The 21184-nt window shown below is 59.3% G+C and overlaps 3 protein-coding genes across 5 annotated transcripts; 1 reads left to right on the top strand and 2 right to left on the bottom strand.

The window, feature by feature from the left end:
• Positions 1-2437: 2437 nt before the first annotated feature.
• SSR4 (signal sequence receptor subunit 4) lies at positions 2438-7385 on the bottom strand. Its single transcript, XM_070290465.1, has 6 exons — positions 6147-7385; positions 4240-4358; positions 3401-3475; positions 3109-3198; positions 2781-2846; positions 2438-2600 (listed from the first exon to the last, which is right to left on the bottom strand). The coding sequence occupies exons 1-6, from the start codon at positions 6211-6213 to the stop codon at positions 2496-2498; spliced, it is 522 nt and encodes a 173-aa protein (XP_070146566.1). The 5' UTR covers positions 6214-7385; the 3' UTR covers positions 2438-2495.
• On the top strand, positions 6318-15059 carry IDH3G (isocitrate dehydrogenase (NAD(+)) 3 non-catalytic subunit gamma). 2 transcript variants are annotated; one of them, XM_070290464.1, is made up of 12 exons: positions 6318-6650; positions 10057-10095; positions 10696-10793; positions 11101-11213; positions 12152-12212; positions 12295-12427; positions 12553-12686; positions 12868-12970; positions 13062-13208; positions 14350-14444; positions 14528-14588; positions 14850-15059. In XM_070290464.1, exons 1-12 carry the CDS (start codon positions 6402-6404, stop codon positions 14949-14951), a joined length of 1335 nt encoding a protein of 444 aa, XP_070146565.1. In that variant the 5' UTR covers positions 6318-6401; the 3' UTR covers positions 14952-15059. The 2 variants fall into 2 exon arrangements, with proteins under 2 accessions (XP_070146565.1, XP_070146564.1); XM_070290463.1 differs by lacking the exon at positions 10057-10095 and having other exon boundaries at positions 6369-6650.
• Positions 15060-15098: 39 nt separating this feature from the next.
• Positions 15099-19797, bottom strand: SRPK3 (SRSF protein kinase 3). Of its 2 annotated transcripts, none has more exons than XM_070290461.1 (15): positions 19662-19797; positions 19460-19590; positions 19218-19326; positions 18997-19084; positions 18619-18706; positions 17936-18042; positions 17684-17849; positions 17554-17579; positions 16941-17070; positions 16630-16869; positions 16442-16542; positions 15987-16094; positions 15842-15911; positions 15667-15759; positions 15099-15554 (listed from the first exon to the last, which is right to left on the bottom strand). In XM_070290461.1, the coding sequence occupies exons 1-15, from the start codon at positions 19715-19717 to the stop codon at positions 15370-15372; spliced, it is 1698 nt and encodes a 565-aa protein (XP_070146562.1). In that variant the 5' UTR covers positions 19718-19797; the 3' UTR covers positions 15099-15369. The 2 variants fall into 2 exon arrangements, with proteins under 2 accessions (XP_070146562.1, XP_070146563.1); XM_070290462.1 differs by having other exon boundaries at positions 15099-15591.
• Between the last annotated feature and the right edge of the window lie 1387 nt (positions 19798-21184).

A 21184-nucleotide genomic window follows, 5' to 3' on the forward strand; every position in this document is an offset into this window, starting at 1 on the left:
CTGGTATTCATTCTCCAGCAATGGGGGCTGGTTTGGGGCTTGGTGGGTCACGGGGAAGCTGAGAAACAGGGAAGTGTCCTGCAGTCAGCCTCCAGAATGCTGGGAGGAGGAGGGACAGAGCGCCAGGATCATTTCCAAGGTCTGGCTCAGTCACAGGGATGGTACCCAGGTGCAGGAAGCAAGGCAGAGACTGGGCTCAGGATGGCAATGGCCTGGCGCTGGCATGCACCTGAGGCCAACGCCCTAGCTGTGGTCGGGTCCTAGAGAAGTGGTTCATGGAGAGCCTTACAGGGCAGTGGGCTGCGGTATTCTGGAAGGCAACGGCTAGCACTCATGAGATATGTCTTCTGACCTGGGCTGGTGGGAATTCCCAGAGGGTCCATCCAGCACAGCAGTCCTGCTCAGTGCCAGGAACCCTGCTAAGTCTAGCAATTCCAAGGACCATGTGTGTGATGAGCCCTTGAGCTTGGTGTCCTGAACAGACACAGGACAGGACATTGCCAGCACCTTAAGTGCGTGGGGAATACATTTAAACATTTTCTTGGAAGAGCAATAGACTCCTCTAATTTGCCAAGATTGGTGTGAGCAAGAAATCTGAGCCCATTGAAGCAGAGTGCCCTGCTGAATGAACAGCTGGGAGGGAAAACCCAGCATAGCACATGGAACACCAGTGGCTTCTTCATGAAAAGGGCAAACAGCTGACACCCTAGGCCTCTGGAGCTGGGGGCTAGGCATGGCAACTCTTGGGACATGAGAGGTCCCCACAAGAATGGGGTGCCCAGGGCCCAACCTGTCACAGAAAACTGGCTAGAGCAGGTGACTAAGGGCACTCACTTTGATGGCTCTAGAAGCATGTCATTCTTGCTCTGAGGTGGGGTGCTAGATGCCCAGGGCTCCCAGGATGGGGTCCAGGACAGGCCTGTAACCTTGGGTCCCCATGTGAGAGCTTAGCTCTCATTGGCTGTGGCAGACATGACATCACAATGCCCTGGACCAGCGACTTCACATTGGGGTCTCACTCTCTCAGGGCAAAGGGGTGATGAAGCCTGCATCTTAAAGTCCCAGGGTGGCCAACTGCTACTATGCCTTTTTAGGAGCAGTGCTCAGCTAGCAGGCACCTGTGTGGAATACAGAAAGCCCCTCAGCCAGGATGCCCTCGCCCCTTCCGGTCTTAGGGGCACTCAACTGTGTCCTGGAACCTCCCCAGTCACACCCTGCCCAGCTGAGGGTGGGGGCAAGGAGCAGCTGGAACCCCAGAGGAGACCCCCTACCCACTCAGGTAGGTTTTGAGTCTACCTTGGTGGCTCAGACGATAAAGCCTACAATGAGGGAGACCTGGGTTCAATCCCTGGGTCGGGAAGATCTCCTGGAGAAGGAAATGGTAACCCACTCCAGTATTCTTGCCTGGAAAACTCCATGGACAGAAGCCTGGTAGGCTATAGTCCATGGGGTCGCAAAGAGTTGGACACTGAGTGACTTCACTTTCACTTTCCCTTTTGGTGCAGCCTCCCTGGAGGCTTGTTATTCATTCTCTCTGGTAACAGGTGATGGGAGCCAGGTGCTTTGCTGGCTGATTCCAAAACAATCTCTCACTGATCCCCGTGTGCAGCGGGGAAGGACTCTAGGCACTCCCCCCTCACCCACCAGCAGCAGGAGGGAAACCGGGCTAAAGGGAGGGCTGTGGGTTGACTCAGAGCATGGAGCCTGCACAGGAATGCCTGCCAGGTGCTGGGGGTGAGGGTGAGGGCGGCTGCTAGGAAGCAAGGTGCAAGGCCAGGCTGGAAAGGGCTGACAATGGACTCCTTGGAAGCTCAGGGGTCTGTCTCTGCCTTTCTCTGGGCCCCACCTTATGCCATGAGACAGGAGCATCCTGAGGGTAACTGGCTGGAGCAGAGAGCCTGCAAGGACTATCCCCCAGAGAGCTACTGGAACTTGATTCAACAGCATCAGCTCCATAGGGGTACCTGCAACACCCCCCAGGAAAAACACATGAAGTACTGGGGTGTAGCTCATGCCCCGAGTTCCAAAGCCCAGGAACCCTTCCAAAGGCCAGAAGGGCTGAGCCTGCAAATGCTACTAACTCCTGAGTTCAGGCAAGCTTCTCACACCACTGTCCCTGGGACCCTGCCCTCACAGTAGCAGGTGGTCAGAAGGCCCTTTGCTAGGTGGGGCCCAGGCAGGCTGGGTGAGGGCAGGCAGACAAGGCCACACTTGCAGAAGACGGGTGGGAGGGAAACCACAAAGGCAACCCTGAGAGATGCTGGGCACTGAGCATTCGGTCCCAAAAGCCATCTGGGGGCTAAGAACGGAGTAGTAGTGATGGCCAAGGAATGAAGCAGAACACACGAGGAGAGGACCTCCAGACCTGTGCCATCCACCCGGATGGACGGATGCTGGGCACCCAGCTATGCCCACGTGCGTGACCCAGCTCCAGTGCTTGGGATAGCCAATAGCTCTTTATTCAAAGAAGCAAGGGTGGGGGGCAGGCACCACCCTCAGGCTTGGATGTGGCTCTTGGCACTGAAGGCCAGGTAGTAGATCACTAGTCCGATGGCTGCAGCCAGGACTTCGGTGGAGACCCAGGGCCCGTTCCAGGTACCCTGCAAGAAAGGAGACCATGGTCATTCCCACAGGGACAGACGGGAGAGGGCCAGCCACTCCAGGGGGCACAAAGACACGCCAGCCACCTTGGCACAGCCCCCAGTGCCCCCTCAAAGGCGAGGCTGGCCGTGTGCACCACCCCTTCCCCTGGGCTGAGCCAGTCCCCTCCTCCAGCTTACCCGATGGTCCACGCTGACCGTGAATAGAGGTGGGATGACAGAAACGTCCTCGTTGTTTCTCTGAGCCTGCGAGGGAGGTGCTGGGGTCAGGGGGCTCTGCTGGGTGGGCAGGTTGGGGCAGAACCCTGCCCAGAGTTGTGGGAGAAGAGAGGTGGGCAAAGGAAAGAGGGCATGGGGCTAGCTGGGGTGGGCTGTCAGGCAGTAAGGTGACTACCCACCCATCCTGCTTTGAGTTAGGGAGGGGGATGGGGACCGCAGGAGAGAGACAACTGTGGCTGTGGGCTGCACCCTCCCTCCAACAGGCCTAGGGGGCTTTGGGGACACTCACCTTCCTCAGGAGGCTATAGGACTCCTCATCAAAGAACCGGACCTCATAGGTGCCTGCGTGGGCGCTCTTGTGATCTAGGCTCCAGGACACCTGGGTGGGGTGCATTTGGCAAGGGGTGGATACAATGGACGTGCTGCTGCTACCAGCGCAGAGTCCAAGAACCTCAGCTCGGCTGGCCAAGCCGCCCAGGGCTTCAGGCTATGCCTGCAAGCAGGTGACCTCCCCTGAAAGTGACGACCACAGCCTCCCTTACCTGACCTCCCCTGAAAGTGATGACCACAGCCTCCCTTACCTGATAACGTCCCACGTCCTGGCCCCGGGTGACAGGAAATTGTTTTCCACTGACGTCAGCATAGAGAGCCATGTTCTGGGGGAGGGAATAAAAAGAGAGTCACCTTCTCCCCTCTCGGGCCGTCTGTGAGGTTCTGCTATGCCCACGCCTGGGGTAAGCAGGGTGCCAGGCAGAGTCAGGGACTGCACTGGGTCTGGTAGGGGCACCAAGTGAGAACCATGGGGACCAGTCTCTCCATGTTGGTCTTGCTCCTTGGGGACCACACCTCCCTTCTGGCCTGGCCTCCCTAATCCCCAGCAAGCCTGTTAGCTGAACAGGGGTAGGATGACTGAAGTGTTCTTTTTTCTCGAGTCTGGAAGCAAGTACTGGGATCAGGGGCGCCCAAGGAGCTGCCTAAGGAAGGTGGTACCTAAGAAGGCCCAACTTCCATCTTTCTTTGGGCCTTCAGGTTGCAGGGACCCAGGCCAAGACTGCTCAGTTTTTAAGTCACCAAACACCCATGTAGGTGCACGTTTCAGCCAAGAGCAACCAGAAAGGGGATACAGGAGCCCTGGGGCTGAGCCTGGCTTTCTCCCTTCCCACGAGCACGCTTTCCAGACACAGCAAAGTGTCTACCTACACTGCTCTGTGGGGGAGAAGTAGACCTGTCCGGTGAGCTGGATGTTCTTTAATCACCTATGCCCTGTTCTCGCCTTCAGCCGGGCGGCGAAACCCTGATGCTCACTGTCCTCGTGGAGCCCTGGGTTTGAACTCATCTGGTGCTACCGAGGGCCCAAAGGCTCAGGCTCCCTGCCCACCTCTGAGCCTTCGCCCTCTTGGCTAAAGCCCTGCTGCCTCACCTGGACCCTGTTCTTGCAAGTCAAGGAGATCTCCACGATGAAGACAGTCTCGGTAGAAATGACAGCATCCGAGGTGGTATAGTAGGAAGGAGTGATCTGGGGCTCCACACAGGCCTCTGCTGCAGGGAGGAGGCAGAGAGGGAGGGATAAGGCCTGGCTTTTGCTCACTGAGTTGCAGGGCAGAAGGGACCATCCTACCCCACTTCCCAGAGCTCATTCACGAAAGACACAACGGGCCCTTTGGACCCTGCCAGGTGGAGTCTGGAAGACGGATCCAAATGACGAATCAGAAGTGCAGGGGCCAAGAGGGGTGGGGTGGCCTTTAAGGAAGGCAGAGAAAGGGGGATGGGAAGACTTTGTGCGTGTGGAACCTCGATGTCAGGACAAAAGAACAGGTGAGCATGTTGAGGGGTGGGGAGTACACTGTGTGAATTCACTGCACAACTCGACTCTGTGCCTGGACCTATAGACAGAAAAGCCATGCAATGGTTTAGAGACACAGCCTGCCCTGGAACACCCCAAAAGCTCAGGGCCAGGCTGACCTCAATTCAGAGCCGCAAGGCCCTAGCTAGTTGACTGAAGGTGTGCTCTGCAGACATAAAAGCACAAAAACTTATGCAGGCTTCCCACATGAAGGGTCTCTGCCCCAGTTGACAGAAAGCCAAGACTGGCCCCAGCGGTTCTGGAGGAAAGGAAATGGGCTATCTGGGTCCAGAAGCACAACTTCTCCTCCTGCTGCGCTGAAAGGACACACCCTCACCATCACTACACTGCTAGAGGCCACAGGGAAGGAAAGGTGCCACCTAAACCACCAGGCGCCAACTGCTCTAACGCATGCAGGGCAGGGCCATGACTTGGGCTGAGGCTTAGGACTGAACCAGTGGGAGGAAGATGCCTGGGAACGTCGGTGGGAAGTGGCTCTCAGGAGCCACGTTCCCCAGATGCTTCCACACTTTGCCAAGTTTGACCTTCCTCCAAACAAGGGAAAGCACAGTTTCACAGTCAGGTTTGTCCTTTCCAGGCATCACTGCCTACAGGATGGGTAGTTCCTGAGGAGCCAGTGACCAGGGTGCAGGTGGGGTGGCCAATGAGGCTGGTGCAACACTCCCAGCTTCAGGGGCGCTGGCTTGAAGTAGGGCAGATAAAGTGAAAGTGCTCAAAGTGATCCTAACCCAGTCCAGATCCCCAGGCCCATTGTGGGCTCCTGGAAGGACCTCCTGCTAAACACACTTCTGGACCCCAGTGTCAGTCAGAACTCAGCCCAGCCACTGTTAACAACCTCTCAAGAATGTGAAGCCATCTGACTCTGCTGAAAAACTCTATACGGATCCAACAAGGCCTTAGGGGACACAAACCAAGCGTCTGATCTAGACACTCATCTTTCCCTCTTCAGGTCCCTTCTAACTCGTCCGCACTCTGGGCCCCTCTGCCTGGACCGTCTCTGCTTCACTCGGAGCCCCATTCCTAGGGAGGCCTGACCCCACATCGGGTCAGGTGGTTCCTCTCCACCGGCTCAGTTTCTCGCTCCGATCGCCCTAAAATGCAGAGCTTTGCTCCTGTCCAACCCCACCCCCCTACCCCCAGATCCGGGGCTCTAGGAGTGGCGGCAGGGACGAGTGTCACTTTCCCTGCTGGAGCTGGGGCCAGGCGCACAGAAAGGCTCTGGGAGTCTTCCTCACTGGAGCAGACGGGGCACAGATCAGGCTGTTTCTTCCAGCAGCTCAGCTGCTAGGTGAACGTGTGTGGTGCACGAGAGCGTGGTGGCCTCGGCCGCCGCGACCAGAGACCACCTGCCTCTCGAAGGGAGAAGGCCCAGACCCCCGCTCTGCCCGCATCCGTCCTCCCCCGACGCACCACCAGTCGTGGGTGAGAGACTCGCCAGAAAAGAACTCCGGCCAGGCCGCTACCTGAGCAGCAGGAGAGACCGGACAGCAGCAGTAGCGCCAGGGCGCCGAGAGATGCCAGCGCCGCCATCGCCTGTTCTCTGCCAAGGAAAAAAGAGAACAGTTAGCTTGAACACGAGGAGTAGACGAGGAAGCGCGACGCGTCAGCAGCCACCGCAGCCAATCGGGCGCCGGCGGGCTGGGCGGGCCTGTGATGTCGCCGGCGATACTGACGTGTCTCCTCCCCAGACCAGGCGCCCAGCCGGCCGCCCCCCAAAGATGGCGGCGGCGGCGCCTCTGGCGCCGGAAAAAGGCGTGGGAAACGGGCGCGGCCGTGTGCGTGCGTACTGCCGGGACCACGCCCCCTCCCGAGACGTCGCGCTCCGCCGAGCTCTCGCGAGAACGACAGCTGCGTGTCGGAACCTGCGGCTGCCTTCACGTTCTGTCATGGCGCTGAAGGTGGCGACGGCCGCGGGCGGCGCTGTGAAGGCAGCGCTCAGGCCGGCCCTCCTCTGGCGTCCTTGGGAGGTGAGAGGGAGGAGCGGCCCAAGGGGACAGCCGCCGCGCTCACTAAGAGGTGTTAGCACCTCGGCGAGATTAGGCGGGCTGCCGCCACGCTCGGACCGTTCTGGAGCCCGATTGGCTGCGGACCTCGCAGGGAGGGGAGAGTGTCGCGGCCTGGGGTTGATTGGCCACCTCCGCTGTCAGTGAAGGGGTTAGCTGAAGTTGACCCTGGTCTGGCGCTCCAGGAGTCTGCATGTGGTGGCGGGGGAGCTCCCGGCGAGCGGGTGGCAGTGTCACTTCCCAGTGTCCTTGTGGGAACCCTCGTGAGGCGGTTGCGTGTCCGGCCCGCCTTGCTCTTGTGCTCTTGGGAATCCATTCCCGGCCGCCCGTCCTCCTCGGGTTTCCCTCCTATGAACCGCTTTGCCACCTCTCCCAGTGGAGGTGGCCTGTCGGACTTTTCGGTGCCCCAGGGGCTTTCCCCAGCCTGCAGGCGCTGGGAATGGGAAGGAGCTAGGATTCCTGAAGCTGGCGGCGGGTCGGGAGGCCGCGAGGGCTTTGCTTCCGTCGTTCTCCGTTTAGGATCTTGCTTATTCGGGTCTGATTCCTCTCGTGACACATTTCCATGAGGATAGTGTAGTCCCTAGGTGGGTGGGAAGTCTGAATCGTCATCAAGTCTGGACTGTCCCGAAGGGATGAAAGGTCTGACCTCTCTCTCTGGGCTCCAGTTTCCCCTCACTGTCAAAGGATCCACCCACCTCTGACCTTCCAGAACTCAGTGACTTTGCTGACACTCCTTGCGGTCACATCTCCTGGCATGCTTCCCCGCTCTGAGCCCTTGGGAAGGCTGGCCTGTCGCAGCTTCTGCCTTATTAAATTCTGTGTAAAATGCTGACTTCTCCCACTTGCTGGCAAGAGGCTTTCCAAAGGTCCCTGGCCTCTAGGCTCTTGCAGGATCCTGGTGGAGACATTTGTCTCCTTGCTGACTTCGCCTGTGTGTGTGCTTGTGTCCATATTGGGGCGGGAATGAGGAGACTGAAAGGCTGCTAGGTGGGCAGTGCCTTGCCCCGAGATTTGTTGTCTTGGATATGGGAACCTTTAGAGATGAAGCCCGGATCTTTGGTCCCAGTTAGTGGGACCTTGTGGGAAAACATGCAGACACCATTGATACTTGATCCAACAGAAACATGCTGAAGAGAGAAACTTCACTAAGGTGCAGCACGGGAGCCCTTTGGTTGAACCACATACCATTCTGGACTGCTTTCTGTGGTACTATCAAAGGACAAGGGTAACAGTCCAACTTCCTGTTTGATGAACAAGCTGGAGACCAATGCATGTATCACATCTTGCCTTGTCTTGGGGTCCTTAGAATGGGTAGGTTCACAGAATCTTTGTAACTCTCTGAAGGAAGGGGCCTGACTCTGTCCAGAGCAAGGTCAGGGAAGTTGCTATTCCGAGAGCTCTACAGGTCTTTGGCCAAAGCTGGATGGAATATGTAGCATTGGGACCAGATGAAGGAGAGGTTCAGCCCTGGTGGTAGTCAGGGGACCCATGGTCTGGTGGGGGGTCCTTGCACTGAAATAGACCCAGGCCCGGTGTGAGTGGTGGCTCACCATTGTGGCCAGGTTACCTGCCCTGTGCCTGTGGGCCTCAGAGAGCTGGAACCCAGGAGGAATTAGTTGGCAGCCATAGGGGCCAGCCCAGCATCTCCTCATTGGTCACCAGCCTTGCACACTGGCCTGAGGGGCTGCTGAGGTGAAGGGGAGCCCTCATCCCTCAGCTCAGGACTGAACAGCTTGCGTACCTCTTTTTGCTTAATGCTTCCAGTGGTCCGATAAAGTAGGCACTTCTGTTCCATGGATTTCAGGTAAAGGGGAAGAAGCTTAGCAAGGTTAAGCTGTTTGTCACCAGGAGTAGTGGACGGAGGCTTTGGACTGAGGTCTCCCTAGCCTCAGAACCTGCCATATCTTTCTTCATCTTCTGATGTGTTCCGTTCAGTCCAGAAATGTGTTTTGTGTCCCAGCTCTGGACCAGGCATTCTCCTGGGTCCTGGGGTGATAGCAGGAGATCAGACAGACGCAGCGTCCACTCTCTGGGGCTTAAGGGTTGGAGAAGGAGTGAGGCAGCTGTAACCTGGGGAGATGGGGATTGGGAGGAAGGGAACGAGTAGGGCTTTGCAGCCCAAGGGGACCAGCAGCTCAGCAGCCTTAGGGCATCAGGGAAGGCTTCCTGGAGGAAGGGCAGTCTAAGCCACCATGCACAAGTTTGTGTTGAGAGCCTATAGACAGATGAATCTAGATACTGACAGTTGCTAGAAGGCAAACAGAAAAACCCCAAGCATGCATCTGGCTCCTGATCCAGGGGCTCTGCGGATCAGTAGAAACCCAAGGAGCATCTTGTCCTGTTCGTCACCCCCTTCCTAACTCCTGTACCTACACAGCTTTGTGCAAGTGGGTACCAGCCGAAGAGACCCAGATGGGGTGGTCAGCCTTTGCCTGAGGTTTCTAGACTCCTAGCAGGAAGGCAGGGCTCTTTGGAAAATGGCCACAGTGACTCTCTCATTGGCTGGCATCCTCTGCTGCTCCCCCAGCAGGCAAGTGGCAGGGCATCCCTGAGTGAGAAGGAGGGACTGTGGCTCGGTCCCCGCCTCTTTGCATTGAGGGGCACGCAGGTGGGGCCCCCCAGAGAGGAAAGTATAAGCCTGTAGCCCCCTGTGGCAGGAGCTGGGACCTGGGCTTCTTCCTCCAGGAAAGTGTGGGGACTCCAGATGGGTCCCTCTGAGCACCTGTCCCATTTGACTCAAGTGGCTGTTGCTCTGAAGCTCTCAGGCGTGACACTGATATGACCACTTGTGGCCGTTGTGAGTGGGGAGTTGGGGACATCTGTCATCCACGCAGGCCATGAAGCATCTTTGCCAACCTTTATGAAGGCCTTGATTAAGGATGAGCATCTGCTCTTCTTCCGACCCTAGAGGGCTGTTCCCCATGTGGCCACTAGGGCTAATCTCTGGCTGGGCAGAGGGCTGGGTGCTATCTTTTCCCCTCTGGTTTCCATGATCTGGATCGTTGCCATGTTCTGACTGTATGCTGCTTTTGTAAAAAGGAGACATGATGGAAAAAAATGACGTGGATGATGGTCGTGGTAGCCTTGTGGTTTGCTATTATGGTTTCCCTTTTGTACTGTGTTGAGTGTGCCAATTTCTGCTCACTCAACAGACCTCGCAGAGCAGGAAAAATTGGCTGAGAAAACTCAGAAACAGCAAAAGGTGGGGAGGGAAGTGTCAACATTTCTGTAAATGTCTTTGGACAGCGGAAGCTCCAGAGCCACAGGGTGTTTCTGGGCATGGTGGGGGGTGCCCACCTCCCCTGCCAGGAGCTTGGCTGACCCTGGCCAGCTTGACAACAACCACTGGCATCTGGGTTCTCTCTGCCAGGTTCTAGGTGCCCACGAGGCCCCCCGGAGGAGCTTCTCAGTAAGTAACCTGCCCTAGTGCATACAGGCACGTGTCCATCTGTACGTGTGTGCAGAGGAGTGTGTGTGCAGGTGTATGCGGATGGGTTTGTGGGCACCTGGGGTGTAAAGGGGTGTGTGTGTGGGCACGTGTGTGTGCCACACCTCTTGGCTCTGTTCCCTCCATGTCTCCCCTGAGGTGCAATCTCCACCTCTCCTCCTTCCCTCCTCTCCTCTCCTCCCCTGAACCCTGGGGGCAAAGCCCGGTTCCCCAGGCCCTGCCTTGTTCTAACCTTGGCTGATCTGTGTCTTCTTCCTTCCTGTCCCCACTTCTAGCAACAAACAATTGTGAGTATCCTTCCGATCTACCTGTTTGTCAGGTTGGGGGCTTTTGGTGGCTTTGAGGTTGACCCAGTTCCAGGTGGAGGTGGGACCTGCTTCTGTGGTTGCCCTCTTGACTTGGGGGGACTGAAACCCCTCACAAGCAGTGCTGCACTGTGGGTGGGGCAGGGCATATGGTTGGGGTACCCTGAATTGGCACCTCCCAATTGGCTAGCCCACTGAGTCAGGGCTCGAGGGAGGAAAGGAACTGAAGGGCTGCCCTCCTCCCCCTCCCTTCCAGCCCCCATCGGCGAAGTATGGTGGGCGGCACACAGTGACCATGATCCCGGGAGATGGCATTGGGCCAGAGCTCATGCTGCACGTCAAGTCGGTGTTCAGGTACAGAGCCCCCTGGGCCCAGTCAGGGGGACCCTGAGAACGGGGCACCATGAGGGTAGCGAGCCAGTGGCAGGAGGCCCCTTGTCCTGGTGCCTGCCCTCCTGCCAGGCTGAGCCGGGTGAGGGGGAGGGTGGAACCCGAGCGACTCATGCCGTCTTGGCGTGTCAGGGCACCCCCATCAGCTGGCATAGCTAGGCTCAGTCTCCCCTTGGCCAGAGCCCAGACAGAGTGGGCAGCAGCAGAGGAGAGACCCCCACGCCCCGTGTTCGGGGCCTGGGGTCACTGTCCTGATCCCACTCTGCCCCAGGCATGCATGTGTGCCTGTGGACTTTGAAGAAGTGCATGTGAGCTCCACCGCCGATGAGGAGGACATCCGCAATGCCATCATGGCCATCCGTCGGAACCGCGTAGCCCTGAAGGGTGAGACTCCCTTGTGAGCTGACCCTTGTCCCTGGGCGCCCACGGGTGCTGCACCTTGGTGGTCTCGGTGTTGCTAGCTGCTGCAGGAGCCTGTCCAGGCGTGGGCTCCCTCCCGCCTGGGGCCGCCCTCTCTGCTGGAGTCAGCTGTGGCTCTCAGAGTCTTCCTTGACACACTGGGTGTCACACCGATGCAGGTTTAAGCCCCCGCCAGTGGCCTTGGCTCTAGTCGGCACAGCTGTGGAAGTTACAGCTGGGAGCTTGACCCTCGCTGAGTGTTCCTCAGTTGGGTCCAGGTCCTTAAACTGTTTCCATCACTCATTCTGCACACTTGAGCCCATCACCTGCTCTGTAGGAGCAGTGAGCGAGCCGAGATGAAGGTAGAGACACAGGCCCTGGCTGTCGCCTGGAGGGGCTGACATGCCAACGATAGGGTGCCGGAGGCAGCCCTGGGGGAACCTGAGAAGGGCCCCCTCAACTTGACATTCTCTGACTGCCTTCTCTCAGGGGCAGCTGGCCCTCTGGGTGCCCTGGTTCCAGCCAAGGTGAAGCCGTGGTCTTTTATAGGCAACTATTGTCTGCTCCCGAGCTGAAGCTCTTGTGGCACCTTGACACAAGGCCTGGCACGAACCCTGGCCAAGCTGCCCTTGCAGCTGGACCCTGGCCTTGCCAAGCCTCACCCAGGGTCTCGGAAGACCTTCTGGCTAGCTGCCAGCTGTTTTCATCCCTTCCTTCATTCAGTATTTATCGAGCGTCTGTTATACGCCAGGAAGCCATCAGTGAACTCAACACCCAGACGCACACACCCATCCGCCCTCATGGCGCTCGACTGCAAGTGCACTAGGGTGTTCTATGAAGCCCTCCTCCCACCAGCTCAAATGCAGGAGTACGCTGGAGCCTGGGCCCCTCTCCAGCCTGCCGGTCTTGTTTCTGTCCTGCAGGCAACATTGAAACAAACCACAACCTGCCCCCATCCCACAAATCACGAAACAACATCCTTCGGTGAGAGCCAAGGGTGCAGCTTGGGTGCTGGGTGGGGATGGCAGTGGCTGTGGCCAGCTGATCTGATTTGGTACACCTGCAGCACCAGCCTGGATCTCTATGCCAACGTCATCCACTGTAAGAGCCTTCCAGGTGTGGTGACCCGGCATCGGGACATTGATATCCTCATTGTCCGGGAGAACACAGAGGGCGAGTACAGCAGCCTGGAACACGAGGTGAGTGGGGCACGGGGGCCGCCTGGCTAGGCCAGCAGTCAGGAAGGCCATGCCTGGAGGGAACCTCATGTGGGAGGGCAGGGTCCGACAGGATATGAGTCTCTGGTCCCTCCTCACCTTCCCAGAGTGTGGCAGGCGTGGTGGAGAGCCTGAAGATCATCACCAAGGCCAAGTCCCTGCGCATTGCTGAGTACGCTTTCCAACTGGCCCAGGAGAGTGGGCGCAAGAAAGTGACAGCCGTGCACAAGGCCAACATCATGTAGGTCCCCAACGCCACCCCTCTGTACTGGGGCCCAGGCCTGCTCTCAGTGCACACATTGGAGGGAGGTGGAACAGGGTTCTGCCCACTCTGCGGATGGGACTGGTGGTTCTGTGGTGGTGAATCCTGTCCCTCTGGCGGGCGGTGGCCGTGGCCAAGCTGGTGTCTTGCATCACCCTAGGAAACTGGGCGATGGGCTCTTCCTCCAGTGCTGCAGGGAAGTGGCAGCCCGCTACCCCCAGATCACCTTTGAGAATATGATCGTGGACAACACCACCATGCAGGTAGTTGGGCTGCCATGCTGCACGGGCCCCTGCCCTGGGTGCATGGGCCTGCTGGTGCTCCAACTCCTGACTGCTGCTCCCCATCCCACAGCTGGTGTCCCGGCCCCAGCAGTTTGATGTCATGGTGATGCCCAATCTCTATGGTAACATCGTCAACAACGTCTGTGCCGGGCTAGTTGGGGGCCCTGGCCTTGTGGCTGGGGCCAACTATGGCCATGTGTATGCTGTGTTTGAGACGGTGAGTGCCACCAGTGATGCCAATGCCATGGGCCTTTGTGAACTAGAGCTCAGTCAGTCTGTTCAGTCGCTCAGTCATGTACGACTCTTTGCCACCCCATGGACTGCAAGCATGCTGGTCCTCCCTGTCCATCACCAATTCCCAGAGCTTGCTCAAACTCATGTCCATCGAGTTGGTGATGCCATCCAACCATCTCATCCTCTGTCATCCGCTTCTCCTCCCACCTTCAATCTTCCCCAGCATCAAGGTCTTTCCCAGGGAGTCACTTCTTCCCATCATGTGGCCAAAGTATTGGAGCTTCACCTTCAACATCAGTCCTTCTACTAAATATTCAGGACTGATCTCCTTTAGAATGGACTGGTTGGATCTCCTTGCAGTCCAGGGGACTCTTAAGAGTCTTCTCCAACACCACAGTTCAAAAGCATCAATTCTTTGGCGCTCAGCTTGCTTTATGGTCCAATTCTCACACCCATACATGAAAGTGAAAGTGGAGTTGCTCAGTCGTGTCCAACTCCTTGCGACCCCATGGAGTGTAGCCCACCAGGCTCCTCTGTCCATGGGATCATCCGGGCAAGAACACTGGAGTGGGTTGCCATTTCCTTCTCCTGGGGATCTTCCCAACCCAGGGATTGAACCCTGGTCTCCAGCATTGCAGGCAGACTCTCTACCATCTGAGCCACCAGGGAAGTCCACATATACGACTACTAGAAAAACCATAGCTTTAACTAGACAGACCTTTGTCGACAAAGGTTGGCAAAAAACTATAGCTCATACACTTTCTAGTTCAGTCATTGAAAGTAAGTGATTTAGTGGTTTCTAGAATATTCAAAATTATGTAAACATCCCCACTAATTGTAGAACATTTTCATCACCATAGAAATCTTGTAGGCCCTCACCCTCTGTGATGGCCCACTCTGTAGAGTGTGCTTCTCTCTGAATCTGAATAAATCCACTTCTTACCAAAAAAAAAAAATCTGGTAATTGTGGCCAGCATTCTCTGTCCCCTCCCCCCAGCTCCTCGCACCAATCTCATCTGCTCAGTCTCTGGATTTGCCTGTTCTGGACAGTTCACACCAATGCAGGGTACCCTCGACATTCTTACACTCACCAGCCCCCTCCTTTTTCATGTCACCTCTTCCAGGCTACAAGGAACACAGGGAAGAGTATTGCCAATAAGAACATTGCCAATCCCACAGCTACGCTGCTGGCGAGTTGCATGATGCTCGACCACCTCAAGTAAGTGGCTTCTTAATGCCTGGCCATCAGCCCTCAGACTGTGTCCGAGGCCCAGAGGACTGAACTCTGTTCTTCTTCCTCAGGCTCCACTCCTATGCCACCTCCATCCGCAAGGCTGTCCTGGCATCCATGGACAATGAAAATGTGAGGCCCCCCCAACCCCCGCCCAGGTTGAGCTGATAGGACGCCTGAGGGGCCGGAAATGGTGACCTAGCACCACCATGGGGAGGGTGACACCAGGTTGGCTGGGCCTTCTCGGTCTTAGCTGGTACCGCGGCCCGCCTGGTGGCCCTTCCAGTTCCTGCAGGCCACAGTGTGTAGTGGGCAGCCCTGGGCCGCCTGCAGGCCAGGGCTCAGGGATTGGCCAGATCCTGGCGTGTGCCCAAGTTTGCCTGTCTCCTGCAGATGCACACCCCAGACATTGGGGGCCAGGGCACCACATCGGAAGCCATCCAGGACATCATCCGCCATATCCGTGTCATCAATGGCCGGGCCGTGGAGGCCTAGGTTGTCTCCGGGACTGTGGAGGCCCACTCTTCAGACCCGCTTGGCGCCACCAACCAGCACCCACGGTGGCTCAGTGGGTGGACCCAGAATAAACCCACTTCCGCCCCAGCCCTTGGTGGTGTGCTTCTGTCACTATGGACGCGGGTATTTCAGGTCACACTTTATTAAGAAAAGAAACAACACACTTCCCATTCAGAGGGCCCCTCTGTGAGGGTTGGGCGGCAGAACACATCCTGAAAGGCCAGGGCCTAGCCTCAGCAGATCCATCTGCCCTGGCCTGCCCCACCCAGGTGGGTATGAGAAAGCTCCCACTCAGCAGGGTGGGCAAGAATTGTACTGCTTTCCCTGAAGGCACTGGGGGCCGGGGGGTAGGGAGGGAGCCAGGCCCGCCCCAAGCTGCCCAAAGTGCCCACATGGCCTAGGGATTGAGCCAAGGGTGCTGCAGGCAGTCGGCCGCGCTGGCCCGCTTCTCGGGGATGTATTCCATCATGGGCAGCAGGAAGGCGCTGAACTGTGTGGCCTGCTCCAGGGGCCACTCATACTTCTCCATGAGCACCTCGTACAGGCCCCAGTGCTTCAGGTTGTGGATGTGCCGCAGCTCCCCTGGAGGCAGGCCAGCACCCTGCAGGTCAGCCTCCGCCTGGGAGGCCGGTCATCTGAGACCCCTCGCTGGCCCCCAAGTTCCCACATCATCCCTCCATCCAGGTGGCCCCACCTCTCCGGTTGAAGAACTCCCGGGAATAGCGGCCTGAGAGGGCAAAGGCTGGGGGGATGTCTCCTAACAGCTCCACGATGTGGGCGATATGGTCTGTGGACAGAAAGGGAGCTGGGAGGTCGGCCAGGCTGCTGGGAGGTCCCAAGGCCGGACCTTAGGGTTCGCCAACTCCTACCCTCATCACGACTGTAGTCTTCTCCCGAGTGCGGTTCGAACAGGTAGTCGCCAGTGGCCAGCTCAAAGGCCTGAAAAGGGCAGAGGGTAAAGCGATTGGCCCCAGTGAGTCTGTCCAGGTTGGGGACAGCCGTGGGCAGACATACCATGCATGCTGTGCTCCAGATGTCGGCCGGGGGCCCATACTCGGCACCGATCAGCACCTCCACAGCCCGGTACTGCCGTGTCTGGATGTCCTCAGTGAAGTGCTTGTGCTGGAGGCAAGGGGAGCCCGGGGGAGGGGCTGGGGCCAGGGCTGGGCTGCCCTTAGTCGCCCCCCACACGTCTCCCACCTCCTGTGGGCCCATGCACCCCAGGAGCATCGTGGGGCTCGCTCTGAGCCTCGGGCCCCCATTGTCCTAGGAGGGCCTGGCAAGGTGACCTGAGACAGGCCGGCCCCTGCACCATGGCCGTCTACCCCCACCCATGGGCCCAGTCCTGCTGACTGGGTGGGAGAGGTGCTGTCTTGGGCTCGGCCCTGGGACTGCAGCCTGAGGCTGTCACGGGGGTCTGGTCGAGCCCCAGGGACCGGCCTTGTTCATAGCAAGGTGCCTGGTCATACCACCCAGCAGGCGTTGCCCAGGTCTGCGATCTTGATCTTGATCTTGTCTGCATTTTGGGGCTCTAGGGGGTTCACCAGGAGGTTGGAGGCACCAAACGGTGCTGGGGAAGCAAGAGAAGGGAGAGTGGCTGAGCTAGTCAGGCACCGGCCTAGCCCTGCCCACTGCCCACTGGCCTGGTCACACTTACTGCTAGGGGAGAGCAGGCCGCCAGCCTCCCGCTGGTTGGACGAGCCTGAGAGGATGGAGCACGAGGCGGGAGAGAAGAGGGAGCCCGAGAAGCCTGAGGTCTGGGAGCCCGGGCTGAGGCTGAGGTTGCCCCTGGGGGCCGGGGATGAAGAAGCCGGTGAGGGGTCAGCCCCAACGCCGCCCAGGTGGCAACCGGAAGAGGATGTGGAGCCGCTGCCCGCCTCAAGTCTGGAGCTGGAGTCTGGGGAGACAGGCCAAGGTACTGAGTGGGCAGCTGCCACCGGGGGGCCCGCTCCCTGCTCCCATCCTCACCCTCAGCCTGGGCCGCGGCCTCCATGGCCTCCAGCTTCTGCAGGTCTCGCAGCCGCTCCTCCAGCAGCCGCTTCTGCTGTTTCCGCTTGCGCCGCATCTTTTTCCTCTTGTTTTTTGACAGCTTCCCTGTCTACCAAGAGAGCCAGGGTCAGCCCGGGGGTGCCTGGCAGCCAGCCGCGGAGCAGCCCAAGTTTGTCCACAGGGCTCCCGCAGGGGACAAGGTCTGCAGGTCCCAGGACTCCATGACCATCAGGATGTGGTCCTGCAACCTCGCCCACCTCCTGGGTCCCCTCCTGCCCTCCACTCTCCAGAGCTGGAGGCCGAGGAGGAACCAAGAAGCCTCTGGCTGGGCGCCAGCCTCCCTTGGGGCCAGCTGTAAACATATTGTCCTTCCGGGGAGGTGGTGGTGAGCCCCAGTGGCCACCCAGGGCCGTTTGGGGCTTGTGGCCCCTCTGTATCACCCTCATCCAGGCCACTTGGCCTTTTGGACATGCCCCTGCAGGAGTGTTGGGCAGCAGGGAGAGTTAGGGAGAAAGGGGAACCAGAGAGGCTGAGAAGTGAGCTCTGAGCAGATGGGAAAATGAGGCTTAGGAAAAGAGGCGGCCCAACTTACCAAGACCTCCTGGGGGGCAGTACTGACTGCGGTGGAGCAGGCAGAGCCGGGAGGAAGAGAAAGGAACCAAGACTCAGGCTGGGGCTGAGACCCACGGGCCCTGCCCCGGCCCCACACAGGATCTGGGTACCTGTGGAGCGGGATGGGGGTGGTGCCCCTGACTGTTGCCACTCTGTGGCCTCAGCAGCCAGGCGCCGGATGTAGGCATCCCCCACACACAGCAGGATGTTCTCGGGCTTGATGTCTGTGTGGATGATCTTGCACTTGGTGTGGAGGTAATCCAGGCCGTGCAGCACCTGGAAAGAGCCAGTCCTGAAGTCCACCCGCCCTGCCCTGGCTGCCTGCCACAGGGCTCTTCCTGCCGAACTCAGGAAGAGCTCACCTGCCTCACGATGCTCTTCACACAGGGCACGGGCAGGCCCTGGTAGTTGGACTTGATGATCCACTTGAGCAGCTGGTGGCCGAGGACCTCCAACACCATGCACACATCTGGGGCCAGGAGTGAAGGGCAGCTGCTGGGCGTGCAGCCGGGGCCTAGGTCCTGCCCACCCTCAGCTGGGGTGGGGGAGCCCCAAGGCTCAGGCAGCATAGAGCTAGGTCTGGGAGGTCCTGTATCACCACCATCCCAGTGGCGCCCTAGTGTCCCTGTCACTCTCTGGTGTGCCAGTTGGCACCATACTTTCTGTGGTCTTCCTAGGGACAGGGCACTGGAGGAGTAGACAGGTTTCTCAGAACAGCCCCAGTCCTGTGCCCATGTCTGCCCAAGAGCCTATTGACAGCCCTCCCCCCCCCCCCCCCCGAAAGGGAAGGCACGCAGAGACGGTGCCTCCCACTTGGGGGTAACCTAGCCATGGATTGCCAATGCCAACCTGGTTATCTGCTCCACCTCCCATGCCCAGACACAAATCCCTGAAGTGGTGGGGGTATTTCATAGACTAGTGTCATTGGAAGGGATAAACCGCCCGTCACACAGATCAGCAAACTGAGGCCCCTGGAGCTGGAAGGCACCAGCCAGCTAGCCCCTGCTGATATGCCACACTTGTTTGCTCAGCCTGCAAAGGATACGGACTCCGTTAACCCCTGAGATCCTGAAGTCATCGATGAGCTGGACAATGGTTTCCCTTTTGGGGTCACTGGGGTCACTGTCTCGGACCTGCAGTAAAAGCCAAGGGGCCACAGATGGCTTCAACCTGCCCCTTACGGGCTGCTCCCCCAGGGTGGGCAGCCCCTCCGGCACCCCCTGTCCCGCTGTGCTTGGGCCTCACTGGAAGAAAAGCCTCAGGCCCGCCCTCTGGGTCCTCCCCCTCGGCCTTGCCAGCTGGAGCCTGCCCCTGTGGGCGCCCCGCCCCAGCCTTCGGAGCCGGGCGGGCGGGCCTCACACCCACATTGCCAGGCCCCAGGCGGCTCCCAGGGAACTGGGAACGGGTAGGGGAGGCGCCTCACACATTTCAGGAGCTTGATCTCATCTACAGCTGTCTCCGTGTAATGCCCCGCGCTCTTCACCACTTTGAGAGCCACGAAACGCTTGCGCCTGCAACACCAAGACCCGTGTTGGCCGCTGGCACCAGGCAGACCCACGGGGCCCTCGCCATAGCTGCAGGCATGCCCAGGGGCAGGATCCCAGCTGGCATGGAGCCCCGGGGCGGGGGTGGGGGGACACTCACTGGATGTCCCAGCAGAGCCAGACGGTGGAGAAGTGGCCCCAGCCCAGCTTTCGCACCACGTGGTACCGCCCATTGAACAGGTCCCCGATTTTCACAGGGTAGTAGCCGCCTGGGGAAGGGAGCCCACAGAAGCCGCTGAGGGTGGCGCCTTGCCCCTGCCCCGGCACGGCGCCGTCCTGCTGGGACCCCTAGCCCACGTGGGCGGGCTCCGGGCCCCCTCCTCTTCCACCCCGGGGCCTCACCCTTGCAGTAGTCCTTGGGGTCTTCCTGCTCCTCTTCGTCGGAGCCTAGCAGCCCCTGCAGCATCTGTGGCGTGGGGGCGGTGGGGGCCAGTTCGGAGCCAGAGGACTCGGGCCCGCAGGAGGCCTGCGAGCTGCGGGTGGGGCAGGCAGGCAGTGAGCACACGGGCTGCCAGGGGCCCTGGGCAGCCCGACCTGGCCTTACCTGCTGCTGCTGTCACTGTCGTTGCCGCCGCAGCCGCCACTTGCACTGGCGCTCATTCTGGCCGTGTTGCCCGTAGTTCCGGCACCCCGGGCGGCCGCTCCTCTGGGGCCCGGTCACAGCCCGCACATTTATAGCCTCGGCTGCTGATCTCACCCGCCTTTATAAATAGCCTCCCAGCTGCTCGGCTGTGGGCAAGGTATGCAGCGGGGAGGGGGCGGCGCGGTGACAGCAGCCCTTGAGGGCCCGACCCCCCAGGATGAGCCCCCCGCCCCCATCCCAGGGCTGGGCAAGGGCGCTGCTGTGGGGACATGGTGTGCCACTGCCCCCCCGGGGAGTTCCCTGGCACCCTAGGACCACCACACCGGGAAGTGGTGACCTGGACCCTGGGCTAAGCTCCTGCACTCCAGGACTGACAGAGGGCGCTGCAGAGTGGCCACGTGGTGGTGACCTGGTCCTCAAACTGGAGTCCCAGGGCTCCAGAGCCTGCTAAGGGCCCTGTGGGCATGGTGCCCCCTCTCATATGCCCTCAGGCACTGCAAATATGCTCTGGCTTCTGGCTTGTGCAAGCCTGCCCAGAGGCGACCCCAGCCATTCTCGAGGGTACCTCACTCCCTGGCCACTCGGGTCCTGGAGCCCCAAAACGTGGCAGTCCAGTGTCCTCTCGTTCCTCCATGCGGCATCCCTGAGGGGCCCTGGCCAGGGGCCGATCGAGGGTGTGAGGTCTTCCCACCAGAGGTACAGGCCTGGGGGCTGCCCGCGTGGGACCCCAGTGCAGCATGTCGTCCCTGTGGCTCCCTGGGTCCATCTTTGCCTTGCTCTCTGGCTCCAACAAGTGCAAGTGTCCATGTGGGATGCACAGGGAGTTGTCCACCCTGGCCCTGCCCTCAGGGAACCCTCAAATGGGAAGCAAAGGAGCCCATGGCTCTAGTGGTCCAGGTCACACAGCCCTCCAAAGCCTGTGACCTTGGGGTGGTAGCCAAGGGACCAGGTTTTGAAGAATCTGGTCCCCCAAAATGGGATGGGCAGGGGAACCTCCAGAGAGGGAGCAGGACACCCTGGAGACCTCTGTGGCTGGTCTTTGCTGAAGACTGGCTGTGGGTATGGAAGATAAGGTGGGGCAGGGGGCTTTAGGTGCTCAAGGAGCCCCCCAGAGCCTGCAGGCACGGATGTGGGGTTTCTGCAGAGGGTCATGGGCACTTTGGCTCTTTAGAGAGAACACACTGATTGCTCCTGGGAGGGAATTGAGTCAGAATGGAGTAGAGGGAGCTTGGTAGTAACTGGCGATCCCGAGATGGGACACTCTTAGTTCTATGTCCGTGTGCCAGGAAATAGTTGGGAAGGTGGGGTGGGCATAGATAGTGGCGGGAGGGCAGGGGCATCTTTCCCGCAGGGGTCATGTGAGGGAGAAGAACAAGGCCTTGGGGTCCTCTTTTTAGCATGTGGCAGAAGTCCTAGCTGCGGGCTGGGGGCTGGGCCAGGGCACCCAGGAGACTCACGGGAAAGGTGGGGCTGGGGACCAGGCA

The sequence above is a fragment of the Ovis canadensis genome, chromosome X, assembly GCF_042477335.2.
Source record: "Ovis canadensis isolate MfBH-ARS-UI-01 breed Bighorn chromosome X, ARS-UI_OviCan_v2, whole genome shotgun sequence".
NCBI lineage: Eukaryota > Metazoa > Chordata > Mammalia > Artiodactyla > Bovidae > Ovis > Ovis canadensis.

Coding starts and splice junctions, on each gene's coding strand:
- SSR4 (XM_070290465.1), bottom strand. CDS start 6,213: ATGGCGGCGCTGGCATCTCTCGGCGCCCTGGCGCTACTGCTGCTGTCC. Junction 4,359..6,146: donor CGGTCTCTCCTGCTGCTCAG/GTAGCGGCCTGG, acceptor TCCTCCCTGCAG/CAGAGGCCTGTGTGGAGCCC. Junction 3,476..4,239: donor CTTGCAAGAACAGGGTCCAG/GTGAGGCAGCAG, acceptor TCCCTCCCCCAG/AACATGGCTCTCTATGCTGA.
- SRPK3 (XM_070290461.1), bottom strand. CDS start 19,717: ATGAGCGCCAGTGCAAGTGGCGGCTGCGGCGGCAACGACAGTGACAGC. Junction 18,043..18,618: donor CTCAGGGGTTAACGGAGTCC/GTATCCTTTGCA, acceptor TCCTGGCCCCAG/ATGTGTGCATGGTGTTGGAG. Junction 17,850..17,935: donor TGAAGAGCATCGTGAGGCAG/GTGAGCTCTTCC, acceptor GGCTCTTTCCAG/GTGCTGCACGGCCTGGATTA.
- IDH3G (XM_070290464.1), top strand. CDS start 6,402: ATGGCGGCGGCGGCGCCTCTGGCGCCGGAAAAAGGCGTGGGAAACGGG. Junction 11,214..12,151: donor GAACCGCGTAGCCCTGAAGG/GTGAGACTCCCT, acceptor TCTGTCCTGCAG/GCAACATTGAAACAAACCAC. Junction 12,687..12,867: donor GTGCACAAGGCCAACATCAT/GTAGGTCCCCAA, acceptor GCATCACCCTAG/GAAACTGGGCGATGGGCTCT.